Source organism: Anser anser, assembly GCF_964211835.1.
Source record: "Anser anser genome assembly, chromosome: 18".
Classification (NCBI taxonomy): domain Eukaryota; kingdom Metazoa; phylum Chordata; class Aves; order Anseriformes; family Anatidae; genus Anser; species Anser anser.
In genome coordinates this window covers 11,604,275-11,629,385 of record NC_139739.1, presented here as the reverse complement: position 1 = coordinate 11,629,385, position 25,111 = coordinate 11,604,275, and the positions used below count along the sequence as shown (strand labels likewise).

At 53.1% G+C, this 25,111-nt stretch overlaps 2 protein-coding genes across 5 annotated transcripts in view; both read right to left on the bottom strand.

Annotated features, from left to right (window-relative positions):
- Positions 1 to 672: 672 nt before the first annotated feature.
- PXN (paxillin) overlaps positions 673 to 25,111 on the bottom strand; it is a 44,049-nt gene continuing 19,610 nt past the window's right edge. For all 4 annotated transcript variants that reach the window (XM_083803381.1, XM_083803383.1, XM_083803384.1 and 1 more), the window contains exons 2-11: positions 19,724 to 19,950; positions 19,131 to 19,246; positions 17,081 to 17,220; positions 16,512 to 16,713; positions 15,869 to 16,004; positions 5,555 to 5,725; positions 5,037 to 5,210; positions 4,401 to 4,482; positions 3,879 to 4,027; positions 673 to 2,320 (exon numbers count right to left, since the gene is read on the bottom strand). In XM_083803381.1, coding sequence (XP_083659507.1) covers positions 2,054 to 2,320; positions 3,879 to 4,027; positions 4,401 to 4,482; positions 5,037 to 5,210; positions 5,555 to 5,725; positions 15,869 to 16,004; positions 16,512 to 16,713; positions 17,081 to 17,220; positions 19,131 to 19,246; positions 19,724 to 19,950 — 1,664 coding nt within the window. In that variant the 3' untranslated portion in view covers positions 673 to 2,053. The remainder of the gene's footprint in view (positions 2,321 to 3,878; positions 4,028 to 4,400; positions 4,483 to 5,036; positions 5,211 to 5,554; positions 5,726 to 15,868; positions 16,005 to 16,511; positions 16,714 to 17,080; positions 17,221 to 19,130; positions 19,247 to 19,723; positions 19,951 to 25,111) is intronic.
- LOC310883309 (uncharacterized protein) lies at positions 7,615 to 15,860 on the bottom strand. The gene is made up of 3 exons (XM_083803385.1): positions 10,500 to 15,860; positions 9,424 to 9,693; positions 7,615 to 8,758 (listed from the first exon to the last, which is right to left on the bottom strand). The coding sequence occupies exons 1-3, from the start codon at positions 11,298 to 11,300 to the stop codon at positions 8,294 to 8,296; spliced, it is 1,536 nt and encodes a 511-aa protein (XP_083659511.1). The 5' UTR covers positions 11,301 to 15,860; the 3' UTR covers positions 7,615 to 8,293.

Here is a 25,111-nt window from a genome sequence, read left to right as displayed (position 1 = left end):
CACGCCCCCTGTGTTGAGGCCACGCCCCCTGGTTGAGGCCACGCCCCCCCGCCCGCCCGGCGCCCCATCGCCCGGCCGGGCACACCGAGGCAGGGCCGGGCCGAGCGCCCGCAGCGGGGCAGCGCCTTCCTCCCACCCTTCCTCCCCCCCAGGGTGCAGGCAGGGGGCTGGGGAAGAGAAGCGGGGGCTCCCGGCTCCCCCGCCCCGCAGCATCGCCCCGCGGCTCCCCGCGAGCTCCCGGAGGCCAGGCGACCCCCGGCCAGCAGGGCACAGCTTACAGCGACGCTCAAAGCCCACGCCCAGGTGACCCAGGCACTCACAGCCCACCCGCCTGTGCGAATTAAATAATAAAATAAAAGGAAAAAAAAATAATAAAATGGGGAAAAAAATAAAATGGGGAAAAAAATAAAATGAAAAAAATGGAAAAAATAAAAAAATAAAATGAAAAAAATGAAAAAATAAAATGAAAAAATGGAAAAAAATGAAAAAATAAAATGAAAAAAATGAAAAAAAATGAAAAAATAAAATGAAAAAAATGGAAAAAAATGAAAAAATAAAATGAAAAAAATGAAATGAAAAAGTAAAATAAACTAAAATAAAATGGAGGTGATGGTCCCTGCCCCCGGCCGCAGCCCGCCCCCCCCCCCCCAGAAAGAAGCAGGCGAGGGCAGGTCGGTTTAACACAGCGTCGAGGTTACAAAGGCAGGCGGGCAGCCCCGCGGGCACGCTGCCTGGAACAGCACAGCTCGAGATATAAAAGGCGCTTTCTTAAAATCACTTCAAAACCAATTTCCGTATAAGAGGATTAAAAGCAAATTAGATATGAATTCAAAATCAGTGTAGAAATCTTATCAAAGGCAGGATACAGTATTCATTTCGATAGTAAAACCAAGTGTGCCTCACACACCCGACCCCGGGGACTTGTTATGCCGGTAACAGGCAGTACAAAAGGTTATTGCTCTAGCATCTCTCCGTGGAACACGTTTAACAGGAGCGCAGAAAGGAAATACCGAGGGCTGACAGGTCTCGTTAGCAAAGAGAGGAAGGAGAAAGCATACAAAGGGGGGATTTTTTTTTTTTTCCCTGGCTTCTTAAACCCCTCCGCTTCTCCCCGACCTTGCGACAAGCGCAGGGCCTGGCAGGTGGGAGAGCTTCAGGCCGGATAAACGCACGCACACCACAGGCACTCGTGACGGGGATGGGTGATGAAGGCTGTCCCTAACCTCCCTGCTCCTAAAGGAGGGCCGATGCCACCGCTGCCTCTCTCCTGGGAGCAGCAGGCGAGGGGAGTGGGTGCTGAGGGAGGTGCCTGGCCCCGCACGTCACCCTAGGGGCGCTCAGCGGCACGGAGGGATGGTCGGGGCTTGGAGAGGGCAGGGAATAACAAACTAGGGGAAAAGAAAAAAAAAAAAAACAAAAAAACACAGTAATACCTTGATTCCTCTTCAAACAAACAACAAAAAAAAAAAGTGGTATCAACTCCTTACAGTGTAATGGAACTGGAGAGACCCTTGCAGCGTCCTGGCTGCCTGTGCTGAGGCTCCCGGTAAGCCAGGCGTGCCCGCGGCCCCAGGGAGCGGAGGCAGGGTGGTGCTGAGCTCGCGGGGTGCCCTCGCTGTGCTACCGCTCGGGCTGCGCTCAGGAGCCTCAGAGAGGTGTCAGGACAGAGGGCTGCGTTGCCCGCCAGTGTCAGGGCGTGCTCAGAGCGCTGACACGGGCTGAAACGTACTGGCTAAGGCTCCTGCTGCCGGGAGGGGGCTGAGGAGAAGCTCCCTGCTGGAGCCCTCGGGCTAAGCTCAGCTCTCAGTCACACCCAGCCGCACACAGGGACCAGGGGACTCGCCTCTCTCTGCTGAGACACAGCAAGGGCATTTCCAGTTAAATGGTCCGTCTCTGGAGCTGCTGCCTCTTGGCGGCAGCAGCAAGCACTACCACCCACCCCCCACCCGCCCTCTCCCCTGCCTGGGAAGCTTTCGAAATCACAGTAATGTTCAGAGAGACAGAACTGCCCGGGGGGAGGCAGAAAGATGCTTAGCTCCCAGCTAGGACGCCTCTAACAGAAGAGTTTGAGAAAGCAGTTCTGACAGTAGGGCTTGTCGTTCTGTTCTTTGAAGGTTCCTTTGTTGAGCTGCTTGAGGCAGAAGGCACAGACAAAGTGTTCGGGGTGAAATTTCTTGCCCATAGCAGTGATGCAGCGTCCTGTGATAGGCTTCTGGCACCCAGAGCACAGCGAGCCGCGACGCTCGTGGTAATGCACCTCACAGTAGGGCTGCCCGTCGTGCTCGAAGAAGCTGCCGTTGATGAATGGTGTGAAACATTCCTGCAGGGGGAGAAAGCACAAGGGGACAGAGTCAGTAACAAGCCGGGGATGTGGGAGGCTCCACAAATCTCCTCCACTCCGTGGCACGAGCTCTCAACATCATCCTGCTGTCCACAGAGCCGAAGTCTGTCCATCAAGAAGAGTTTCCAAGGAGAGGCTGATGGACAGAGCCAGAAGCAAGGGAAATAACCACGGCCCTTTCCAGCTGGCTTCTCTCACACAAAGAAAATAGGAGTTACCAGATGCGTTCAGCCAGGACGAAGAATGCTGCTCCTTCCCTCAAGGCAGGAAACAGAGTAGAGCACCTTCCCCTTTTCTCCTAATCTCCCTCTGGCTTCCCCACAATAGGAGGCGGAAGGCAGGGACCAACGCAGGCTTTCCTACACCAAAACCTAACGAACGTGGCACTAGGTCCAGCTGGGAAAACACGGCACAATTCCTACTTACAAGTGCTCTCTGGAATGGCTGGCATGACGGATGTACGCTGTGTGTAGGATTTGGATTCCACCCTGAAATACCTCCACCAGGCACACATGCATCCCTACTGGGAGAAACCCTTGTTTTCTCCACAGTGCTAATGGTTTTGCACAACGAGGACACACCAGCCATGTGCCTGTTGGAGTCCAGCACTCGTCATCGCCCTCGGTACCAGGCAGCTGAGAACGTGACAGCAGAGCCTGCAGCAGAAGCCCCCATCCTCCCTGCAAGGCCGGGGAGATTCCCCTCCTCGTGCAAGCAGTGAACGGAGGCGATGGCCGGGGAGGGGAGATGAACATCCTGCCGTGTGGACTGAAGATGGCAGCAGGAAGGCCCACAGAAGCCAGATCTCCGTACCCCTGGTGCTGCTCAGCCCAGGCACCTTCCTCATCGCCTGGATCACGCGGGATCACACGCAGCCGGACCTGCGTGCACACAGCATCCAGCATGCAGGGCCACCAGCGGCCCAACGCTCCGCGCTGGGTCACAGTCACACCACGAACCCGCAGCTCGCGATTTTGCTGCTGAATCTGGTCTCTGCCTTTCTTTCCCACTCTAGGAAAGCCTGGCTTGTATTTGCTCATCTCTTGGGGCCTGTAAGAGTTAATATTCGCGAGGCACTTTGAAAGAGCGCCAAGCATTTAATCTGCAGTATTCCTGTTTATTATGCCTGCTGCATGGAGCCTGCCGCTACTTCCCTGCCTTGCCTGAACAAGGTCAGTCTCATTAGTTTACATTGTCAGATGGAGCATGGGAGGAAGAGCCTCAAAATCTGATTGCTGAGGCAAGTGCTCAGAGAGAAGCTTAGCTTATAATTGTTTAAAGGCCACAGAAAATGTCTCTGTTTATCTGTGAGCTGCTGCAGAAGCCCATAACTGCAGCTGGGAACAGAAAGAGCAAAGCAGCTAGAAAGTTTCATGTAAACCGGGAAAGGAACAAGAAGGTGCTTGGTGCTGACATGTTTTTATCTGGCTGTCCTTCACGACCCCACAGACGCCTTTTGCTGGATAAGGGACCAGAGGCCTGCAGGGTGGAAACGACAGGGGTCGTAGAGCAGCCCCAAAGGACCTTGGGTTCTTACCCGACAGACAAAACATTCAGGGTGCCACAGGGTGTTCAAGGCAGAAATGTAGTTTTCCAGGATAGCCCGGGCACAGCCTCCGCACTTGGGAGCAAACATGTCAAAGTAGTCCTTGCGGCAGTAGGCTTTGCCGTCCTTCTCATGAAATCCTGCCAAGGAAGAACAAAGAGCATCAGCTCCTGACCTTCACCCTATGGCCAGCCAAGCTCTGGAGAAACCAGCGCGGGTAGGATCATCCTTCCCGTCCCCTCACGCACAGCAGGCAGCTGTTCCTCATTCTGCTGCCCTTCCTGTCCCATGCGCACACATGCACATGCATATTTTTCCTCTCCAGAGACTGAGAGAGAGAGAGAAAAAATTCCTGGTGGTATCCTTTGTGCATAAACAGCTATTTCCCTTGGAACTTCTGCCTTCAGCAGTTCCCGTCATCTCTCAGGCTGGCCCCTAGTAGCAGCTCTGCCTTACACACTTCTCTGCAGCTCAGGGAGGAGATTGTTTTCCCCTTGCATAAACCAGTAATACCTTCAGGTCCAAAGAAAGCTCCACACTGGGCACAAAAGAAGTGTTCAGGGTGCCATGTTCTGTCCAAAGCCGTCACCACTTTCTGTTCAGAAGAAACAAAGTACAATCATGTTAATCATGGGTTCAGCTTGGAGGTGAACAAGGGGGCGCTGGGTGGAAGAACACATTAATGTTGGTGCTGACAACTGCATGCATTAAAATAGACTGTCCTTTACAGAGCTGAGTCAGTTCTGACTCTGGCTCATTCAGGCTTTCCCCACAGCACACTTTTACCCTAAAAGGATCTTACACACAGCTTCCTCCCTTACACAGGGCCCCGTCCAGCTCTCAGGACTAGCACACTGGTGCCTCTTACTACAGGCTACCAACAGGCAGGAGCTGGGGAATCGTTACCAGAACGACAGAGCCACGTTCTGCGGGATTACAGCCTCAGTGACGTCAAGAGGGACTAACCCATCTCATTAACTAAGTTCATTAAGAACTGGACTGGGTCAAGTTGTTTCCCTTTCAGAGCCAGTGCAAAGGAAAAATCGAAGTCACCAGACAACATCTTTCACCCAGGATGCATGGGTGGAGTTTTTAAACACCGAGGCCTGCAGCACCTCGTGTCAGGGCTCGTAACCCCCCAGAACTCACATCGAGGATCGGCCCGTTGCAGTAGTAGCAGCGAGGGGAGAAGAGGTTGTGATAGTCCTTCTCGCAGTAGGGCTGCCCATCCCGCTCAAAGAAGTTCCGTGAGCCGATCTCCTCCTGGCAGTGGGTGCAGACGAAGTGCTCGGGGTGCCAGGTCTTCCCCATGGCTGTAACTACCTGTTGGGAAGAGAACTTATGGAGGACAACTCTATCTCGCTCTCCCCTCGACCACATGACAAGTTACCAGCTGGAGGTCAGCAAGAATGACAAGATCTACTACTCAAGTGAGCCCTGGACTGGGGTAGCATGAAAACTGAATTACCTATCATCTCAGGAGAGGGCAGTCCCTCAAGGGCAGGGTAGAGGTCACTGGAGGAGCTTACAGCGTACCTAGCCAGTGGATAAATAGAGTACTTCAGTTTCTCCAGCATCTCCAGTCTCTTCAGCCTCACGAAAAAGCCCTCCCCGTTATGCCCAGCTGCAGCCCAAGCTTCAGCACCGGGGTGGCACCTTCGACCCACCTGCCCAGCGATCGGCTTCTTGCAGGCTCCACAGACACCCTTGGCAACCGTAGCTACCCCCAGCTTGTTCAGGTCGGACTGGAGACTTCCCAGCATGGTGTCCAGCTGGCTGCCAGGTTTGGGGGTTGTGGACGGCGGGGAGCTGCTGCCGGCTTTCCCCTGCGCCATGAACTGCAGGGAAGAGAAAACAGAGGCTGTAAGGCAAGCGGTGCTGCCCTGACCAGGAAAAGGGCTGCTGTCGCTGCCAGCGGCTCTTCTGCAGAGACAGGAGATTGCTAGGAGACAGCTACAGAAGCTGGTGAGAGCCAGGATCAAGTACGCACAAATTCTGCCCATGCAGAGACCCCGGGATGTGTAACAGCTGAGCTGCGAACTAAGGATCTGCCTTTCCTTCGCTGCACAGAGCAGAAGTTACTAGCAGACCCCAACCAGTCGGTACAGCGCTCTCTAAGCCTCTGCCAAAAATCTCCCTTCACCTCATCAGCTCCTGGCCAGCTGACAAAGCAGAGACGCCATCCGAGGGCCTCTTCCCCTTGACCTCTCTCTGCTCCTACGCTGCTGCTCGCTGTCGTCCTCTCCGACAGAGACCCCTCTCCTCTCCTCTCCTCGCTCCACCTCCCTTTCAGCCAAAGCACCTTCGCTCTTCCCTCCCTCCGCCCGCACCGCTCCTTGCCGAGTCTCCCTCGCCCCATCAGGTGGCTCTCATCCCACGCCTAAGCTGAGCAAGTGGAAGCAGGAAGGAAACGGGCAGAGGTGCCTGGTGTTTACCTACAGAGAGGGCAGTGCCTCCACGGCAGCAGGCTGCGGAGGAACCACTGCCACGTCTGTTGGAAATGCACGTGGGGTGCTGGGGAAGGGGATCACAGTACTCGTCTCAGAGGCAGGTTCTGGAGCTCACAGCACAAGCAGCTCACAAAGGCTTCCCAAAGAAGGCCGGGGGAGAAGTTTTACTTAGGTTCATAACTTGGGAACAAAGTATGTGTGCTCTTGGGACACCAAAGCCCCCTTTCCAGGCTAACTGCAATAACAAGGCAGAGATTATCTCAGCTGACTGCACTGCGATACCTGCTGCCAGGGTTAGAGAGACCCAAAGGAAATCCTTCCCTGAGATGTCGGTCTGGAGCATGTTTTCTCCTACTAAGAGGACAGATTAAACACAGATATAAAATCTGTGCCTGCAAACACCCCCCCAGCCTGCTGCCATCGCAGCCGGGGGGCAGGACATGCAGAAGCACCCCCTCCAGCCCCAGGAGGAGCTCTGCTCCTCGTCCTGCTCACGCTTGCAGTCAGCCAGTTTACACAGCGGCCAACCCCGTTTTCCACTTGTTCGTACAACATTTCTCAGGCCATACATTAATTTTAGCTTCCTGGTGGAGCCTAACACACAGCTGTCCCCTCCCAGCCACCCCCGCGGCCCCCAGCAGCAGAGCCCAGCCCCAGTGCCCGCAGCCCTCTGCCTCCAGCCGCTGCTGGCTGCCCAGCGGTTACGGCGACTGCCCCGCGGCTCAGCACCGCAGGGAGACTTCCCCGGGAGACAGACACAGGCCCCTGCACGACACCAGGCCACAGTCCTGGGGCAAAGCCAGGGCTTCCTGCACGGCACAGCGGGAGGAAAAGGGCTGGGCGGAGCAGGATCACATCCTCCCTCCCTCACTAGCCAGGGGCTTGTGGCCACCAGGCAGGGCAGGCGCAGAGACCAGTGATAAATACCACCTGGAGAGATCGGAGATGAATTCAACGCAGAGCAACACCCTCACCTGGGGTGCTCCAGAAGCCACAGGTGACCCCAGTGCAGGCACAATGACCTGGGGACACCACAGCATCAACCTGGCCTGGGGGTCCAGCTCACAGACGAGTCCCCACTGAGGAAGGCTTGCTTCCACCGCCTGCTGTTTAAGGGGACGCCCAGCACAGCACCACACAAATCCGTCAAGCAGAGGCCCTTCAAATTCCCACCCTGCACCCGTGAGACCCGCCACCACTCATATTCAGCTAAGAGCTCGAGAAGCAGCACGCCACACTCTACAAAAAGCTACTTTCCCCACGCCGGGAGCTGCACGTGCACCCCCAGAAGGGCACGCCATGCAAAGAGAAAGGAGGTCCTGCCTTCTCGGGGCTGGGGGGGCCCCGGGGTGCTGGAGCAGCCAGCAGACTGGCACTGCCGACGAGGGGAGGAGCAGAGGTCACCTGCAAAGCACAACAGGTCACGATGCAGAGGCTTGCTCACAGCTCAGACCTGTACAAACCCCACGGCACATCGCTGTGCCGCTCACATGTAATTAAGACTTCCCAGCGTCCCGGAGCCGCAGCCCTTCCCTGGCAGGGGGTGCAGAGCACAGCCCTCGATCACACCACCTCCTCCCCAAACCTCCTCCCCAAACCCACTCGCACTGTGGGCAGCTAGCCACACCGACCAACGCAGGAAGGGTTGAGATTTTGGTGTCTTTTTTCATCCCTTTCCCTACTTCAAGGACAATTCTGGCAGGGGGAGCTGAGCCTTAGTTTCAGAGCCGCCTTTTTCATCTCAGAGGAAAATAAAGCCAACGTGATCCCTGCTGCAAAAGGGCAGGCAGGAAGCACACGCACCGCAGCGATTACTGCACAGACGTGCGCTTCGCAGAGCCAGACAGGCACAGCTGGGATTGATTTGTTATTACCGACGGCTCTGCTCTCCTACCACCCGGTTCAGCACCAGCCTTTGCCTGAACATCTACTGAGCTACCAGGCTGGGAGCAGTGGTTAGACTGGACAAGATTCTGCTAAAAAGAAAAAGAAAATAAACAGAAAAGACAAGCCTGCCTGCATCTGCGGGAAGAAAGCCTCATCTTCAGTCTGACAGCCAACAGAAACAACTGTCTTGGTGCTAGGGGTCCAAGGCTGGGGAGAGGAGTGCCCAGGCTCTTCAGAAGGAGGGGTGCCCCCAACAGAAAGCTCATGATAATCAGCGGCAGAAGTCTCCCACTGGAAGAGAGGCTGGGGAGCCAAGCTGAAGGAGGAGGAGGAGACTGGACGAGGAGCTGAGGTAGACGGTGGGTGGGAAGGCTGAGGTGGGAGAGGGAGGAGAGGTACGGGGCCAGGGACACGAGGGGGTGCAGCGTTAGCAGGGGCTGTCTTTGCAGCTTCTTTGGAAGGCTGGAGCGGGGGAGAGGCTGAAACAGAGACCGTCCTCCTTGGGGGGTGCGGGGACTCTGGAGGGAAAACCACCTAGAAAGACACGGAGGAAGAAGAAAAGTGAATAAATCCAAAGAGGAACCAACGAACACCTCCTGCACCAGGAGCTGGGAGCACACAGACAATAACCCAGTCTTTACTGCCCAGTGCTCTCCCCCTTCCTTTTCTGAACCTCCTTGGGTGCACACCCGAGCACGAACAGGACATCAGCCTCACTGCCACAGCCACGCACAAGTGGGTAAGAACAGAGGCTGCTGCTTTTTACCTTCTTTATCTAAGGGGAAAAGGCAGCAAAAAAGCAAGGGACAAGGAACTAGAAAACTTGTTTCTCTGCATCGCTCTGAGGAAGAGCACCATCTTCCACCCAGAACTTCCTGCAGAGGCAGGAAACAAAGCTTGCCTCCATGCCAGGCCTCTCAGCATGGCTCTCAAATAATCCCCACGTGGACATTTGATATGCGACAGCAGCAGACCCAAACAGACAGCACTACCGGGGCCCTCAGATACTACTCCAATTCTTAAACAGGGAGAACTAGGACCCGAGAGCCAGTTCCCTTTTCAGGTCAGGCAAGGGTGAGCAGAAAGAGCTAGTTCTTCATTTTGTCTCGCTTAGGACACTCAGACTGAATCTGCACCTCCACGCAATGCTGGACAGAGGGACATGCTGGAATTTCCCAAGACATGCCCCTCCTTTCTACCTTCTCTACTTGCTGTCCACCATTCTGCTCTTCTCCCTGGGGTGTGGCAGTGATAACGACCCCCTCTGCCAGCCAGTCATCCTGGCTTTTCCACTCCTCCTGCTCCTGCTGCCTGGCGATGCCCAGTCTGTCCTGCAGCTCTTCAATCAAGTGATCCTGGGACTCTGACTTGTGAAATATCGCAGGACCTAGCTTACGCCTTGGAGAGAGGTCCCGATTCATCGGATGTACATTCGAGGTCTCTTTTGTCCTCTTGATTAAAGACTTAATCTAAATGACAAAGGTAACAGTATCAGCAGAGAAGAGCAAGGTAAGGGCAAGCCTCAAGATGCAACAGCACAAACTCAGGCTATTAGTGACAACTGTGAGCAGAGCAGGAAGAGTGATGACATTTATTCCACAATGCCAAAACTCCTTTTGGCACAGCCCAGAACAGTGACTCAGTGCAAGGAAAAACCCCGTAAGGATAATCACTGCAGCCAAAAATAACTATCTAGAAAAGGAAGGGAAAGATTACCCAGCAGGAAGCCAAGATAGGAGGTGCAGCACGACCGCTCCGCCGAGCATTAAAGAAACCCCAGCATCGCAAGGACACACGGCAGCCTCGCTGTGTCTGCCCTTTACAGGGAGAAGACTCTCGGTCAGAGATGGCTGGTGCACAAAGCGTACTTCCAGGGCTGGAAGGAACACTGACTGGTCTGGCAAGAAGACCTAAAAAGGCTCAGCAGAGTGGAGGAGCTGCCATCCCAAGTCGGGAACATCCTCCGGAGGCATGAAACAGCCCTTCAGCTTTTCAGAGGCCATTTGCCTTATTCCAGTTAGGGAATAAAACTCCCCTTCACAGGGCAGCCCCTGCAGCCTGCCATGCTCCGTCCTGCTCACCGCCACGCAGGGGAGGCCACAGGACAGAGCAGGGGACTCGACACGCCCGTGACATGCAGCTGTCAGTAACGCTGCTCGGCACTGCATGCTGTTAGTGCGGGCGAGCCCAGGCGCTCTCACACCACACGCAAACGTTAGTGAGCTGTCAGGTCACGCCTGGACTCATCCTGCTCCCGCATTCGTGTGGTGCCTGCCTGGCCTGACGCAGAGATCCTCTCAATGGGTGGTTTGGAGACGTGCAGCTGATCCCATTCGGCTTTCCAAATGTTTTCAGGAGGTTGGGGAGCAACTGCAGAGCTTGTGAACTGCTCGTTTTCCTGCTCTCCTCTGGCTTTGGTCATGTTAGCAGCACCTGCCTTCCTAGGAGCTCTCCCTCTGCTCTGCCTCTTCTGGCCCAGATCAGGACAGACATCTACTTGCATTTCACGTGGTACTTCAGCTTTTAGCTCCTGTCCTTGCTCCACAACGAATCCCAACTGTTTTTTAGTGTCTGGGAAGACATCCTGCCGATCCAGGGCCATGACAGAAGGTTCACACACAGGACTCAAAACCTTCTCATGCTTTGCGTGTACGTCTGGCAGATCCTCAGCCAGCTCCAGAGCCCAGAGCTCATCTAAAGCTGTTTCCACACTTCTGCCCTGAGAAGGAAGGGCTGAATTATCCCTGAATGCTCCCTGCTGGCTCGGCTCTTTAGCTATCTGCCTGTTCCCTTGACCATTTATTCCAGTATTTGAAATTGGGACACTTGAGATTTTGGGGTCTGTTCTCTGCTCCTTTTTCTCACTTTCTTTTGCCAGCTCTAGGCCTTGTGCCTCCACCTCAGCAGACCTACACAGAAGCTCCATGCTGGAAGCTGGCACGGCCTGGGAAGCCTTCCTAGAAGAGTCAGGCTTTCTGCTCAGCCTAACCAAGCCTGCGGAGGTCAACTGCTCCCCACGAGCAGCAGAAGAGACGCGCGGAGGGGGCACAGGGACCATTTGTGGCAAAGAAGGCATGTGTGGAGGAGCAGCAGAATGCCCTGAAGCAGGCAGAGCTACAACGTGACTGCCTTCCCCAGCGCGGAGGACTGCTGAGGGGGCAGATGTTGGTGCTGCCAAGTCCCCGCTGTGACTCGCAGAAGGGCGTTTGGAAGAGGAAAGCACTGTTAAGCTGTGATGAGAGTCGCTGGAGTCTGCGTCTGCTGAGTTGGGAACCGGTTCTGGGGAGGGCTCAGAAATCAGAGAGATAGTGGAACTAGTCTGCAAGAAAGGAGACAGAAGGAACAAGGAGAAAAAAACATAGACAGAAGAAAGGGAAAAAAAAAAGCATGGTATACAGCATTGTAACAACTGTGACCTCCAAATCAAAGAGCCATGTCGATCCAGGGTCTTACATCAGAGAACGAAATATCAAAGAGCAGAACTAACGTGACAGCGTGCTGATCCTTGCATGAGATCACAGGATACGAAGCTCTACAGCCATCAAGATCCTTTTTCTATGCTGCCCTCCTAAGCAACACCTCGTGTTCACCTACAGCTGCGACAGGGGCACGCGACAGCTGCCGGGAAGCCAGCAACAAACCCGGGAATGTCTGGACTGTGAGTAAAGGTCACATTAGCAACTTACTCACAGCCAGCCATGTAGATTTTACATTTGGAAGCTGAAAAAAGCAATCAATGAACAGAACAAACCCTGACATTCTTCTTCTTGATACACTAACAGCGTGCTGCAGTTGGTTACGTTCACGGCAATGAAAACAAAGCTTCGGGGCAAGCACAGCAAGAACAGATGACATGGGCTTTGTTCTTCCCACATCATTAATCTCACCTTGGACGTGACACACGCTGAATCTCAACAAGCTTGGCAGTCGCTCTATGCCCTTGTAAACTCTGCTTTGATTGTGGCCTAAGGGGAACAGGCTAATCTAGCCATCTCCACATTTACATTGTAACAAAATCAGTATTAATTTTAATCCAAAATACACTCTAACAAGAGTGACTGATACCAAGTTTTTGGTTCTCCTTGACTAGAGGGTGTTTAAAAAAAAAAAAAGATCACGGATCCTCCTTTCCCTGTTTCCAGTGGCTCCTGGCTGAGCTCTAGGAGACAAGTTGGCATTTCTCCCTTTCCTTAAAGAAAGGCAATCAGAACAGCGGGTTAGCCAGGCCAACTTCAGGCCAACGCTGTCCTGCCAGTTTTAAAAACCTAGCCTAAAGATTCCCACATCCGACAGCTATCAAGAGCTGCTCTGATTCTTCGCCATGCTTTCCAAAGAAGCTTTAAGAAGTTAGATGCTCACGTTCTCACATAGCAGGGCACACAACTTTCTAAGCCCATGCACACTATCTCAGTCTTTACTTACCTTTCTGGGACACTTGCCAGGAATTGAAGGCTAAAATTAACCAGAACATGCACAAAATCTGCCAGAAGGTGGAAAAGACGTATCCCTTCAGCTGGCCTAAGCAGCTACCATCCCAAGGGGTCAGGAGATGGCAAGCGCACAAATCTGTGAAGTCACAGCAGTAGCACTACAGGGAGACCACTTGGAACGTGGTAGGGGACCACAAGTCATCACAGGTTGCTCCTCATTTCAGGAGCACGGCCAGATGAGAAGAACCAGCAAGTACATTCCTCAGTTAAAATAACAAGTTTGCCAATATTGCCCTCCTCCCTGTATTTATACCCCCCAGATGTACCCATAAAAGCAACCAGTTTTCATGCTAAGGTTCATATTTACTCGGTTTCTAGACTTTCTAAAATTAAAGCCGGTCATTTTGACAGCAAGACTGTCATTTTGCTCAAAAGCAAGTATTTCCAGCCTATTAAAAACATACTAGCTCCAAATTCAGAGCAAGGTTGCACACACAGCAGTTCACAGCTAAAGGCAAGCACCTCACCACGCAGCAAGCAGGCATCGTATTACACAGGAATGGCAGAGGCTGAAAAACCAAGTGCATTAAGTAATCTCCATGGCCGCTGATGAGCTAGATAACCAAAAATCAAATGGATTCTGTAAGCAAAGAGAATGAGCAACTCATTAAACTGAGAAAAATGATGATAAAATGTATCAGTCTGTTACAGCAGCTTTTACCCTCGGGTATGAGGGAAATTAAACATCTGTGCTGCCACCTCTCCCACCCCCGTCTGCTGGAACTTGCAGTTGTACCAGCTCCAGCTAATTGCATACTGGACTGGGTTTTTCTGTCCTATTTCTTGCAGCCCCACGCAGGTCTGGCACTCGAACAACAGCCTTTCATCTTTCACTTTTAGGAAAGACTCCACTTCTCTCCCTTCCATCCTGCCACTGGAACAGACCACAAGTCCATTTTTACAGACAAGCTAACACCACTAGTTGGCACAAATACGGGAGGTGAAAACAAACAAGGGCGACTGAAAGGAAAATGAAGCAACATGGAGAACAGGAAGAAGGAGAGCAGCTGTTAAAAGCAGCCAGGGACAATATTAACAACAGGGAAGTGATCACAGAAACCATGTTGTTGGTGCTTTAGGGGAAGAATATTTATATACAGATGAGCTCAACGCCTTCCAAAAATCCTAATGCTGTGTTTATAGAGCTCAAATCTTAAAATTTTGCTCCATTTCAGTTTGTTCTCAAAGTCCAACCAGAAACTAAGCCAAGAAGGAGGGCAGCATTACAGAAAGCAGCTAGACTGTCATGCAATTTTAATGGAGTTACACAAAGAATCTCAGGCCTTTTCCCAAGACTGCAAAGCATTTGAACACCCACACTCAGAAACGTCCCCTCTTTGTATCTTGCAAAAAAAAAAAAAAGAAGTCAATGCTGAGCAAGGGTATTCCCAGTTGCCAAGAGCTCACCAAGGAGAAAAAGGCTTGTGGCAACAACCACACCCTCAGCTTGTTTCTGAGCCCTGATAAAAACGGCAGGGGCACGAGGCCCTGGCACTCCCGCAGCGTGTAGAAGGAGCAAGGCAAGGTACGCTGCCAGCAGCACAGGTGGAAACTCTCCGGCCTCCCAGTTGTGCCATTTTGCGAACAGATTGAACAGATAGCTGTGGCTATCCTGCACTCTACCCCAGGACCTAATATGGAGAAAAAAGCAACAGGAAGGTGTCAGTGTTTGCAGTTGACTACATACAAACTACAGTAAGTCCAGAGCAAACAGTGAGTAACGCCTTCATTCTCACAAAATCATGTACATGAGTCACAGACCACAGACTGAATTAAAGCCCAGCAAGTACAGGGCAAGTAAAGTCCCGTGGAGCATGCATGCTCACTGCTGGGTTCTGAGCTCACACGCTTGGTCAGAACTCCGGGTATTGTAGGGATCTCCATGAAATCCACAGCACGCTTTGGAAGTACTCACACGAACGTGGCACAGAGAGAACGACCACCACAAATAACCACAGCAAAGCTGTGTGTGACTGTCCTCTTTACTTCTCACAAAGTGTTGCTCAGCTCTGTCTGCCTCAAACCTAAACTCACGGTAGGAGGAGATGGAGTTCAGCACAGGCAAGAAACACCAAGCATCAGCAGATTCTGCCCTGTGAGTTAGGGACTTGCTTAGGATTACAAAGCAAACTTACACGTACACATAGGAAAGGCACACCCAATAATGACAACATACAGAATATGTTAGATATTTGCTTCTCCACCTCAGAATAAATTCAAGTAATTCAGTAAGGCTCTAAGCAAACCAGCTGAAAGTAGAAAGCAAGAACATTTTTGCTATGATTGTGGGTAAACGAAATAGCATGAAAACAAACTCCACAGTTAATCACCTAGTGTCAGAACAATAGCATACCTCTACGAATAAGAAATCTCTGCGTTTATAAGTCATCCAAGGACATATGCCAAAAACTTCATGTATCAAGATGACCACGGGCAAGTTACTCCCCTGCTTCTCCTATTATGGGATTTTCTACGTGCCACTCACGACTGAAGCACCGGTAGCGGTTCCTTTCCAATACAATTGGTTGACTTGTAAACACGATTCTGAATACTGTTTGCCATCCTGCACTCCCCAAGAAGCTCAGTCTTTAACCCTACTTTGAGCTGAACAAGTGATATTGTTTTAAGATGGGAACCTTTGAAGCCTCCAGCTGTTTGATGAAAAGGTTTCGGTGTTCATACCACACGCCTTTAAGCCCCTAACACACCCTCCTCAGGGAAAGCACATCAGGGTAAAAATGCATTCCAGAGGGGGCCATCCCATAGAACAGGAGAGCCTGGTCTCTGTCAATAAGCAGATGGTGTCCCATGCTCCCCTACTTCTTGTTAAGTTGCAGCACAGCAAAATAATTCACCCTGCCCTGAGCAGTAACTGAGCTCATTATCTTTGCCAAACACAGACGAACTGCAGGATGGAAGGAAAAACAGACCCCAGAACTGCCTTACCCATGCCAGTGATGAGAATTTATAGAAGTCATGAACCTACAGCAGCACACAAAGTGCAAATACCCCCAGAGGAACTTTCTCCCAGTAAGGATGAGAGGTAAAGAGGCCATTTGGGAAACCAAATAAGGTCAGCAGACGCAGCCAACAGGCAAGAGAGTCTGGACATGGGGGGGGACAAGATGAAGCATAAGTTGTGAAGATAGGGCACCTTAAAGTCGGAGAGGGAGGCCATCAGCTCATCCAGTTCTCGTGTAGCTGAAGAAGCAGATATACGGGTCTGCTGTTGGCTGGCAGTGACACGCTGGGGGCTGCTCACCTCACCTTGGCTCACAGTGATTGCAGGGCTGACAAGAAAAACAGAATGCATTTAGGCACAGGGGAGCCCTCCTAGACTGAAAGTCCCACTGTCCCCCCAAAACAAGCACAGCACAGCAAGTTTCATCAGCCCACTCTGGCCAGCCCTCCCCCCACATCCAACCTCCACACAAAACAGGTCTCCTCTCTCTGCCACGTCTAACACAAGTGTAGACACACATACACCTCAGCCATGAAGGCATGGACTACAACCAAACATTTCTTTCACCAGACATTTGGGTATTTGTGACCAGCTATACATCCAAGTTCAACGTGCTGCTAGTGACATGACATGTTATTTTTTTCCATCCAGGAAGAGATGCAGTAGACAGAAGAGCACCAGCATCCTCACGTGCCTGTCGAATTTCCCACCCTTCAGACAAATCCCATCTTCTGTCCGTCACTGCCCCGCAGCATCTGTCCCTCCCCTGCCTCACTACTCCCACAAGAGCCCGTCCAGCCCCAGGGAAGCCAGCAGTCCCCAAAACACCACTTACACTGGACTTGGCACTGAGCTCTCCAGCTCATCCAGCAGGCTCTCCACACTGGGACGCACGTCCTCGATCCCACGCCCGCCATTCCGCTTTGGTTTTTCTTTTGTAGGGGGTGCAGCCTTCCCTCCCACAGAGCTGCTGCTCTCTGGGATGACATAGTGAGGTCCAGTCACGCCGGGCAGTGATGGGCTTCTGCTGGCCTCATCTTTAGAAGGGAGGAGCAGAAAAGAGTAGTTCAGACACATAGGTCCATAAATACATGCAGATCAGAGGCAGGAGCAATGAGCTGCCTAGAAACCTTGCAGAATTTCCATCTTTGAGGATATTCAGAACTTAAATGCACAAGGACTTGAGCAGCATAATCTAACTTTGAAACTGTGCAGTTAGAGCCAATTTTAAAATAGGCCCGAGTTTGAGTATGGTGCTGGACCTCAAAAGGTCCCATCCATGCTAAATGAGTCTTTGATCGGGGCTGGGGGCATCTCCATCCCTCAGTAGGGATGTTGGAAGGAGAAAGTAGGCTATTACTTTGGGAAGCAAACTATCTACTAATACGTCTTGCTACTCCTCACCTGCTGGGAAGCCACTTGGGGGGTTATGTTGAACAGCATTCAGTTCCAGGAGAAGCCTGTCCAGTTCTGAGAGGTTGCTGCCCAGAGAGGCGCTGGTCATCGTGGGAGATGGTTCTGCAGACTTCTGCTTGTTTGGGAAACTAAAAGAGAAGCACAAAACTTCTACTTCAAGATACAGCAGAAGAATGGAGGGAAATCTGTATTAGGTTGGTAGAGTTTACACATGAACTGTATTATTTTCAAACTGGGGCTTTTAGATCCGTGGGGAAAGATGTGTGCTTTGTGAAGTGACTATCAACAGAGCTGCTGCTTAGCCACAGCTTCAGTTTGCTCAGCCACGTCTTCATTTGTCAGTTACAAAGAAATAACATTGATAGACAGGGGCTTGGATTTTCAGGACCGTGTGCTGCACAGCCCTGTAGCAAAGAGTTAACTGTCTGCAGATCCAAGATGCACAGAACAGCAGCAGAACCATTAGCTGGCATACGGGAAAATTACTTGTTTCTGCTGACATCACAGCAAGCAGCAAATAACTCCTCTGAAACAAGGGGATGCAGGGCCAGCACAGACTGGAGAAGAGGCAAAGTACAAATCTCAAGCTAGCAACAAAAAGCCAAAAGCGGCAGGTTACGTGGCAACCTTTTACAGCACACAAGCTCTCTTTTTAAGTGCTCAAACCTTTAATCTGGGGAATTGTAACCAATTTATAAGGAAGTAATTTGAAAGCATTTTCCACCACATTAAACATGGGCCTTTAAAGTTTACCTACACACGAGCATATATAAAGCACCAGCTGTAATTACTGCTTATCCTGTACGGGTGATCCCACTTAGCTACGCACAATTGCAAGCTGTTTCAAAGCAAAACTGAGGACTCACGCAGTGTTTTTTACAGTAACTACACTGTAATAACAGTCTTCCCATCGTCAATGGCAGGGAAATACTTTTCTCCTAGTTTTACAAATGGACAAATAACTCGTAATGCTCTAGAGGTTCTTATTGCATCAAAAAGATGCTTTCCAAATCCAAAAAGGGAATTTCTGTTTCCTGCACACTCCCAGATTCTGCTCAAAGTTAATACAAGACAGGCTTTATCACTCTGACACCTACTGCACCAGCGACAATTATGAAATTCCATAAAGGCAGTTCTTATCTCTCTTCAGACTGAAAACAAAGTCCACAAATGCCGTCTGAGGAGGGCGTACTTCATCCTGGCCCAAGCACACAAGCCGCAATTCAGACCAGAACCAGGCCATGCCAGGCCCTTTTACAGGAGGATTCAGGGCCCTAATTATCTTCATTTTGTACTAATTCCACGCAGCCCTCTGAAAAACTGCAGTTACTGCCGCTGTTGGGCCATCCCTGGTTCTATCCAAAAGCAGCTCTGGTTGTAAGCAACTTTCTGCTCAGTAGGCAGAGCTAGGCGTGGTTAGAGCATGACACCAGTGAAACACCACCGTAAAAAGGCACCGGGGACAGAGCGCGTTGCGTGGGGCCGGCAGAGATGAAGTTCTGACTGCCTCTTCCTCTCTCAGCCCCGTGTCAGCGGAACATGCAGGCCTACCATAGAGGCTGCCCCGCCAACCTCTGAGCTGTCTTTGTGAGTATAAAACAGTAAGTAGTCGGTAGTAGTGACAGGGAAGCTCTAAAGCCACTGTTAGAAAATGTAAATTTACATGAAAATTCAAATCATCGTGCATCCTGCCAGGTGACGGGTAACCGAGTTCCCTGAGGCAACTGACTCAAAGGCCACCCACCTCCTCAAGAACTTTTGGGGCTGGATTTGGCACTTGTCCCTGGATTGTATCCTTCAACCCAATCCAGATCCAGTCCTGTCTGATGGATCCTTAACCTCTCCTACAGCTGAGCAAACTAAAGGCCCACATTAACCCTTGAAGCAGGTACGAAAGGTAACGTAGCCCCTTACAAACAAGGTAACAAAACCCAATACTGGGCAACAGAACATATACAAGGAGCAGAGCGTTTGTATCCAGTTACAGAAGGCAGCTTGAGCTGTGAGTCAGGCTTCTCTCTTAACAGGGACAAGATACCTGTAGACGTGTTCCTCTTCGCTGGCACGAGGAGAAGGAGAGCTGAGCCCGTCCCTAGGAACAGAGGCACTGGAGCTTTTGGCACTAGAGCTGTATATAGGCGACTGGGACTGAGGCTGCGGAAATGAGATTTGCGTTAGAAACAGAGAATGCCACACAAGTACACACACTGCGCCGCAACCCCACACACCGCAGGAGAAAGCCCAGCAGCACAACAATTGTCTGTTAGGCAGCCAAGCCAGCCTCCAGGAGAGGAGCTACACCAGGGACAACCGCTCCCCACTTGCCTCGGACTTGCCTACGAGTTGCAGATCTGCACTGGAAACCCCCAGTCTGCAAGACGGATGACTAACACTAATGTAACCACGCTACCACTGCTGAAACGACAACGGGTTTTGAGATCTTCTTCGCCATTTGTTCCGACTGGTTAGCTCTATTAAAAACCTCCACCTCCCCCCATTTCCCCACTCTGTGCTTATCCAACCTCATCCTCACGTCTCGCTATTCCTTCCCCTCATCTGCGTCCTTGAGGGGACTGCAGCAAGCAAACAAGCAGGCACCTGCCCCATCTCCATGGGCACGTGCTCACTTACTTGCTGGTGGACGTATCTGGATACGTTGGGCTGCCACTGGTCCAAGGGGTCGATCACAGTGCCATTTAGGGCCTCGCTGGAAGGCGGCGGGGGCACTGGAGGCGGCACAGCGATCTCCTGGTACGTGTGGTTTCCAGTTGGATAGGAGTACGGCGTTTCCTCCGTTAGAAACACTGGCCGCTTGGAGATATGCGAAGTGGTGGATTCCAGGTCTGCCAGTAAGGCGTCTGCAGGAAGGAAGAAAAAAAAAAAAAGTGAAAATCCTGGACAACAGCTTTTTCTCTTTCGCCTCGTTATTCAGGATGTCCACATCAGAAGGTCTTTGGGAAGAGTTTTCATCTAGGGTGAGCTATTAAAGGCACTGTGAAACACTGCCACAGCTCAGGGCTTCTGGTACAAAGAAAAACACCAAGGGGTAACAGAGCAACCAGAAAAAACTCAGTCAGCCTCAGATTTTTGTCTTAACTGGGGAGCCACCCAGCACGAAGGACCCGCAGTCTCTCTGCGCCCTGCAGAAGAGCAGCCTAGGAGGAACCTGCCTAGAGATTGACCCGCAACAGGATATTGACACAGGCTAATTACAGGCCCCACATCATCACCGAGTCATTTCACGTGGCCGCAGGCGCTGCTTTCTGCAGGAAACAAGATCTCGGGAGGGGTTTTCTCCAGAGTTTCAGGCACTGCAAGAAGCATGCAACTTTCAAGTTAGCCCATCAGCGCGGCAGCAGGACTACGTTCTTCGGCTTTCCTAACAAAAATCCCCCTCGGTACATCACACAAACAGTTAACTGGTTTCCAGAGCCTGCCAGGTAAACGCAGTTTCTTCTCCTGGAAACAATTCTCGGCTTGCTGGGTGGAGCCTGCTCGCAAATTCCTGAAGAGAAGAAAAAAAACCTTCCATCCGCTAGAAACACCGGCGCTGGTGCCAGGCAGAGGAACCCACGTCACAAGGTTAGCACCTCTCGGAAACCTCAGAGCAGGGAAAACACTCCCCCCTCGCCGACGGGACGAGACAACCCACCTCTCTGGGTTTCTCCCCCCACACTCTCCTTCGCCCGTTGCGCGCCCCTCACAGCAAATCCCAGCTCGTGGGGTGTCCGCCCTGTGAGCCACCCTGCGGGGAAACTCCAGCGAGCGACTGCAGGCCTGCACCGTGCACGTTTTCGGCAGAAAGCCCGGCTGGCCGGGTGCCCGCAGGCAGGGGCACACCTCTGCAGGGCTGCTTAGAGAGGAGCCGGCCCGCTAGGGACATGGGTGCCCTCCGGGACAAGAGCATCAGGACACAGCTGGCGGCACCCGTGGGAGATGTGCGATGCAGCCAGACGCCAGGAAGAAAACTTTGGGAAACTTTTGGGAGGAGAAGCCCCTGGAAGCCCCCTTACTGGCACCAAACCTCCCTCTACTCGGTGCCAGACCCCGCTGCCTTCAAGCCCTTCAGGTGAGCGGGACCTGCCTTCCTCCTCCCGTGCACAACAGGCGCCTCGACACTCAGGTTTTGGGGCTGAGGACCACGGCTGGGGGCCCAGCCAGGGTCACGGGGGGCTGCAGGGATCTGGAGGCACCCGACGAGCTGCAGGGCACGCTGGCCCTAACGGCAGGCACCTGCCAGCTCCAAGCCCCTTCCGAGCAGAGCAGCCCACAGCAGCCAAGGCACTGGGCAGCCCTTCAGAAAACACGCTCGAGGGTCAAATGGAGGACGGCGTTATCGCGTTACACGATGAGGAAGGTGCTGCTTTTACGCTCACCCTCTTCCACCAACCGAAGCGTCATAAAAGGGAAAAGAGAGAAAAGCAGCAGTCCTGCCCTCAGAGAACATAATGCAGCCAGCAGCAAATTAAATCCTGCGTTAAATTAACTCTGTGCACCAGTCGTTTAGCCAGAAAGACGCTCCAAAGCATTTAAGCCACGGGCATCCTCCTACGGGGACCAAAATACCCCAGAATTGGATTCTCTGACGGGATACAAGCTTGCTGCAGCCGGGGAAAAATAAGTTTAGGGTTCTTTTTAAGAGAAAGAGGGGCTGGTGGACTCCCCAGGGGAAGGCACATACCTCGCGGGGACCGAGGAGCCGCGATTCCTTGGAGCGGGCAGGTCCTGCGACGGGAGGTTTGGTGCACACAGCTCCAGAGCAGGGCTACCCGGGAAGGTGGGGTTTGTGCTGCTCCCCGCCAATGGCAGAGGCAAATCAAACTCCACCAGGAAGTAAAAATCCCGTGAGGGCGGACGGCTCCTCCAGCCCTGCAAGGGGGACCCCAAATCTCTTTGTCACCCTCCAGCCCTCGCTGCGGGGCAGACGGACGTAACCATCTCACCGCAAAATTCGCCTCCTCGGGCCGGCACCTCTGCCGAGTGAGGCCACTGGACAGAACCCCAAGAAACGCGCTGCTTTCTCCTGACGGCACAGAGGAGTTCAGCTAAACGGAGCTTTTCACTCCGCCAAGCCTGCAGAAGAGGGGTCTGGAGCTGCCAGGAGCCCCGCGCCCCAGGCTGCGAAGGAGTTAAGGAGAAGACATCGCAGTTAATGATTAACTTCCCCCATGCCCTCCCCCTTCCAGGCTTGAGCAAACAAGGCAGAGCGAGGAACAGGAAGCGGAGGGAGGAGAGAAGGCTGGGGAAGGAATCGCTGGCTTACTCCAACTGCCTCAACTTCCCAGCTGGGCCCGAGGCGGGAGCACACGGCCCCAGCAGACGCCAGTTTCCCCCACAGCACGGGGCCTCGCCCCATGCCCTCGCTCACGCCAACCTGCCCGGAGCCACCTCGCCACGCCGGGAAGCTCGTCCCCGGCCACGTTACAAACCAGCCGGGGGAATTAACGTCGAGGGGATCAACGTTTTGATGCCCACCCAGCATCGTGTCCCAAAGCACCGGGCGCTCGTTTGGGATCCACTCACCTTTATAAGGCTATCGGAACGTAACGGGAGAGAAGGGAAGGGGGCAAAGAAGGGAGTTTGCTTTTTTTTTTTTTAATTAATGGAATAAAGGCCCGTTGCTCCCTTCTGGCTTTCACAAAAGGACCACTGGGACCAGACAGCCCTCACCCGATGAGGTGTAACAAAGGAGCCGTGCCTCGCGCAGCGCCGTCACTGCGGTGCCTGCTCCTTAAATAGAAATACTCAATTCTTCAGCAGAAATAGTAAAGGCTCTATCGATTTCCCGGGGAATGAACCGGTCCCTCCCACGGCGGCTCCTGCGGCGCAGCGCTGCAGGAGGTGTAAAGCAGCCGGCAGCCCCGCTCAGCCCCCAGCAGCGGGCGGGAGGCAGCCCGGTGGCGCAGCGGCAGCCGTCAGAGGGCACCACCACATCCTCACAAGGACGGAGCGATGGAACCGGGCAGCAGGGGCCAGCTTGGCACCGACCCCACCTCGCGCGGTCAGCCCTACGGGCAGGGGCCTGGCCCTCCCGCAGGGGCACAAAGCCCCGCGTGCTGCACCTCCCCAGCACACGCTGCGGCACCTCGGGGGCCACCGCCCAGCACGCGAGCAGTGACCACGCAGCGCCCGCCGCAGCTTCGCCGCTGCCCCAAACGGGCTCCAACGCAACCCGCAGGCACAAAGGTCAGCTCGCAGGCACGATGATCCGGCACAATGATCCGGTTACCAGAGTGCAGAGGGCTGAGCATAACCGCCAGCACGGCCTGGGCGCAGAGAAATACGTGTTTTACGCTGTGTTAAAAGAGTGCTGCAGGTTGGGGAAAAATGAGGGATATGTGTCAAAACACCACCAGCCCCTACGCTCCCGCTCGGCACCGTCCACATGCTGCAGTGCCCCGGTACCCGGCCGAGCACCTGGCGATGCTGCAGCACAGAACCAGCCCTCCTCCTCCTCCACGGAGCCACCCAAGCGCCGTGCTCAAGTGAAAGCACACTCAGGCCGAGGGCTGCTCAGCCCACATCCTCCCCAGCACGGGAGGACGGCTGCCTTCGCGTTCAAGTGGCTCTTCTGTACGGATTATTCTGCGGAGGAGGGACAGTTCAAGACACCGCGCTTGGTGCCTTTCCTACTCCACAGCACTCCCAGGCATCTGAAGTCTGGGCACGTTAGCTCAGCCCTCCTCCCCTTCTGCAAAAAGTCATTATTAAGTACAGGGTTCTTGGGATTCTGGCCTCCAAATCCCCCGCACAGCTCTGCATGTGCATTAGGTACGGACGAGGGGCACTTAATGCCGACTGCATCGCTTCCAGCGCCTGCCAAAGCCCTGCCAGTCATTTTGCCTGGGACATTTCGCTTTTAGCTCTCAGTCCGGGACGTTTCACCTTTAGCTCTCGGTGCTCAGCACAGCACAGCTGTCTGTAGGGTTAGAGGACGGAGGAAAAGGGAGCTGCCGTCCACGCACTGAACCGCTTCGAGGAATCCCTTCTTACCAAGGGGATCAGCAAGGTGCAAGCGCAGGCCAGCACCGTGGGGAAGTCCCACTCCGCAGGACAAGCTGCACCGAAAGGAGCGATCACCTCCCGCGCACCCAGCGCACATTCCTGCGCTATCTCCTCAGCCAGAGGCGCAGCTCCTCGGCGTTCCCGGGGCTCCTCTGCTGCGTGCCAGCACTCGCCGTCCCCAGGAGCAGCCTCGCGTGCAGCCGTGGGCGCGCATTCCCGGCTTCCCACGTCCCAGCTCTGTCTGATACACAGCAGCGATGCCAGAGCAGGCGCACAGCGCCGTTCGGAGGTAGGGAACAGGGACAGATAACGTGGGGACCCTTTGTACCGATGCTCACAGCAGCTCCCTTTTCTGCAAGTCCGAGCTGCACTTGGCCCCCTTCAATTGAGTGAAGTTATTAAAAAAGATATTTACATGCATCTTCCCATGCACATCAGAGCATGCTCTTTGTTCTCTCCCCTGTCCCCGTGCACATCACAAATGCTCCCACAGTTTAAGCGAGCAGTGAAGCAGAACACACCACGAACTAGTTCTGGAAAAACCTCCGTGACAAGGCATCGACAACTCACATTTGCCAATCAGCAACAAGCAGCATTTAACGCTAATTTTACCTTGAGCAGTAAATTGTTTGCCACTGCGTTCATCAGCGGCGTAGGATTTTTATTTTTGAAAGAGAGGCCATCCATCCTACTTGTTCTCACCACCCAGTGACACTCACACCAACCTGCAGAGCACTAAGTGTAAAAAACCAAACCGCCAGCTGAAAGGCGTCGGCAGTCAGAAGCGCACACCACTGCACGCGCTTCACTCGCAGCCAATTTGCCAGCTACTTGCTAACCTTGCTGAAGCTACAAAATTAGACGTGAGAGAGAACTATCTACATAAATTTGCTTTGGCCTATTAAGGAGAAGCCTTCTGCTACCGAGTGTCCGGCGTAACTCAGCACGCTCAGCACAAAGATGACAGCGTTAGTGCCAGGAGCGAGCAAACTCCCTCCGGTTTCCATGCGGAGC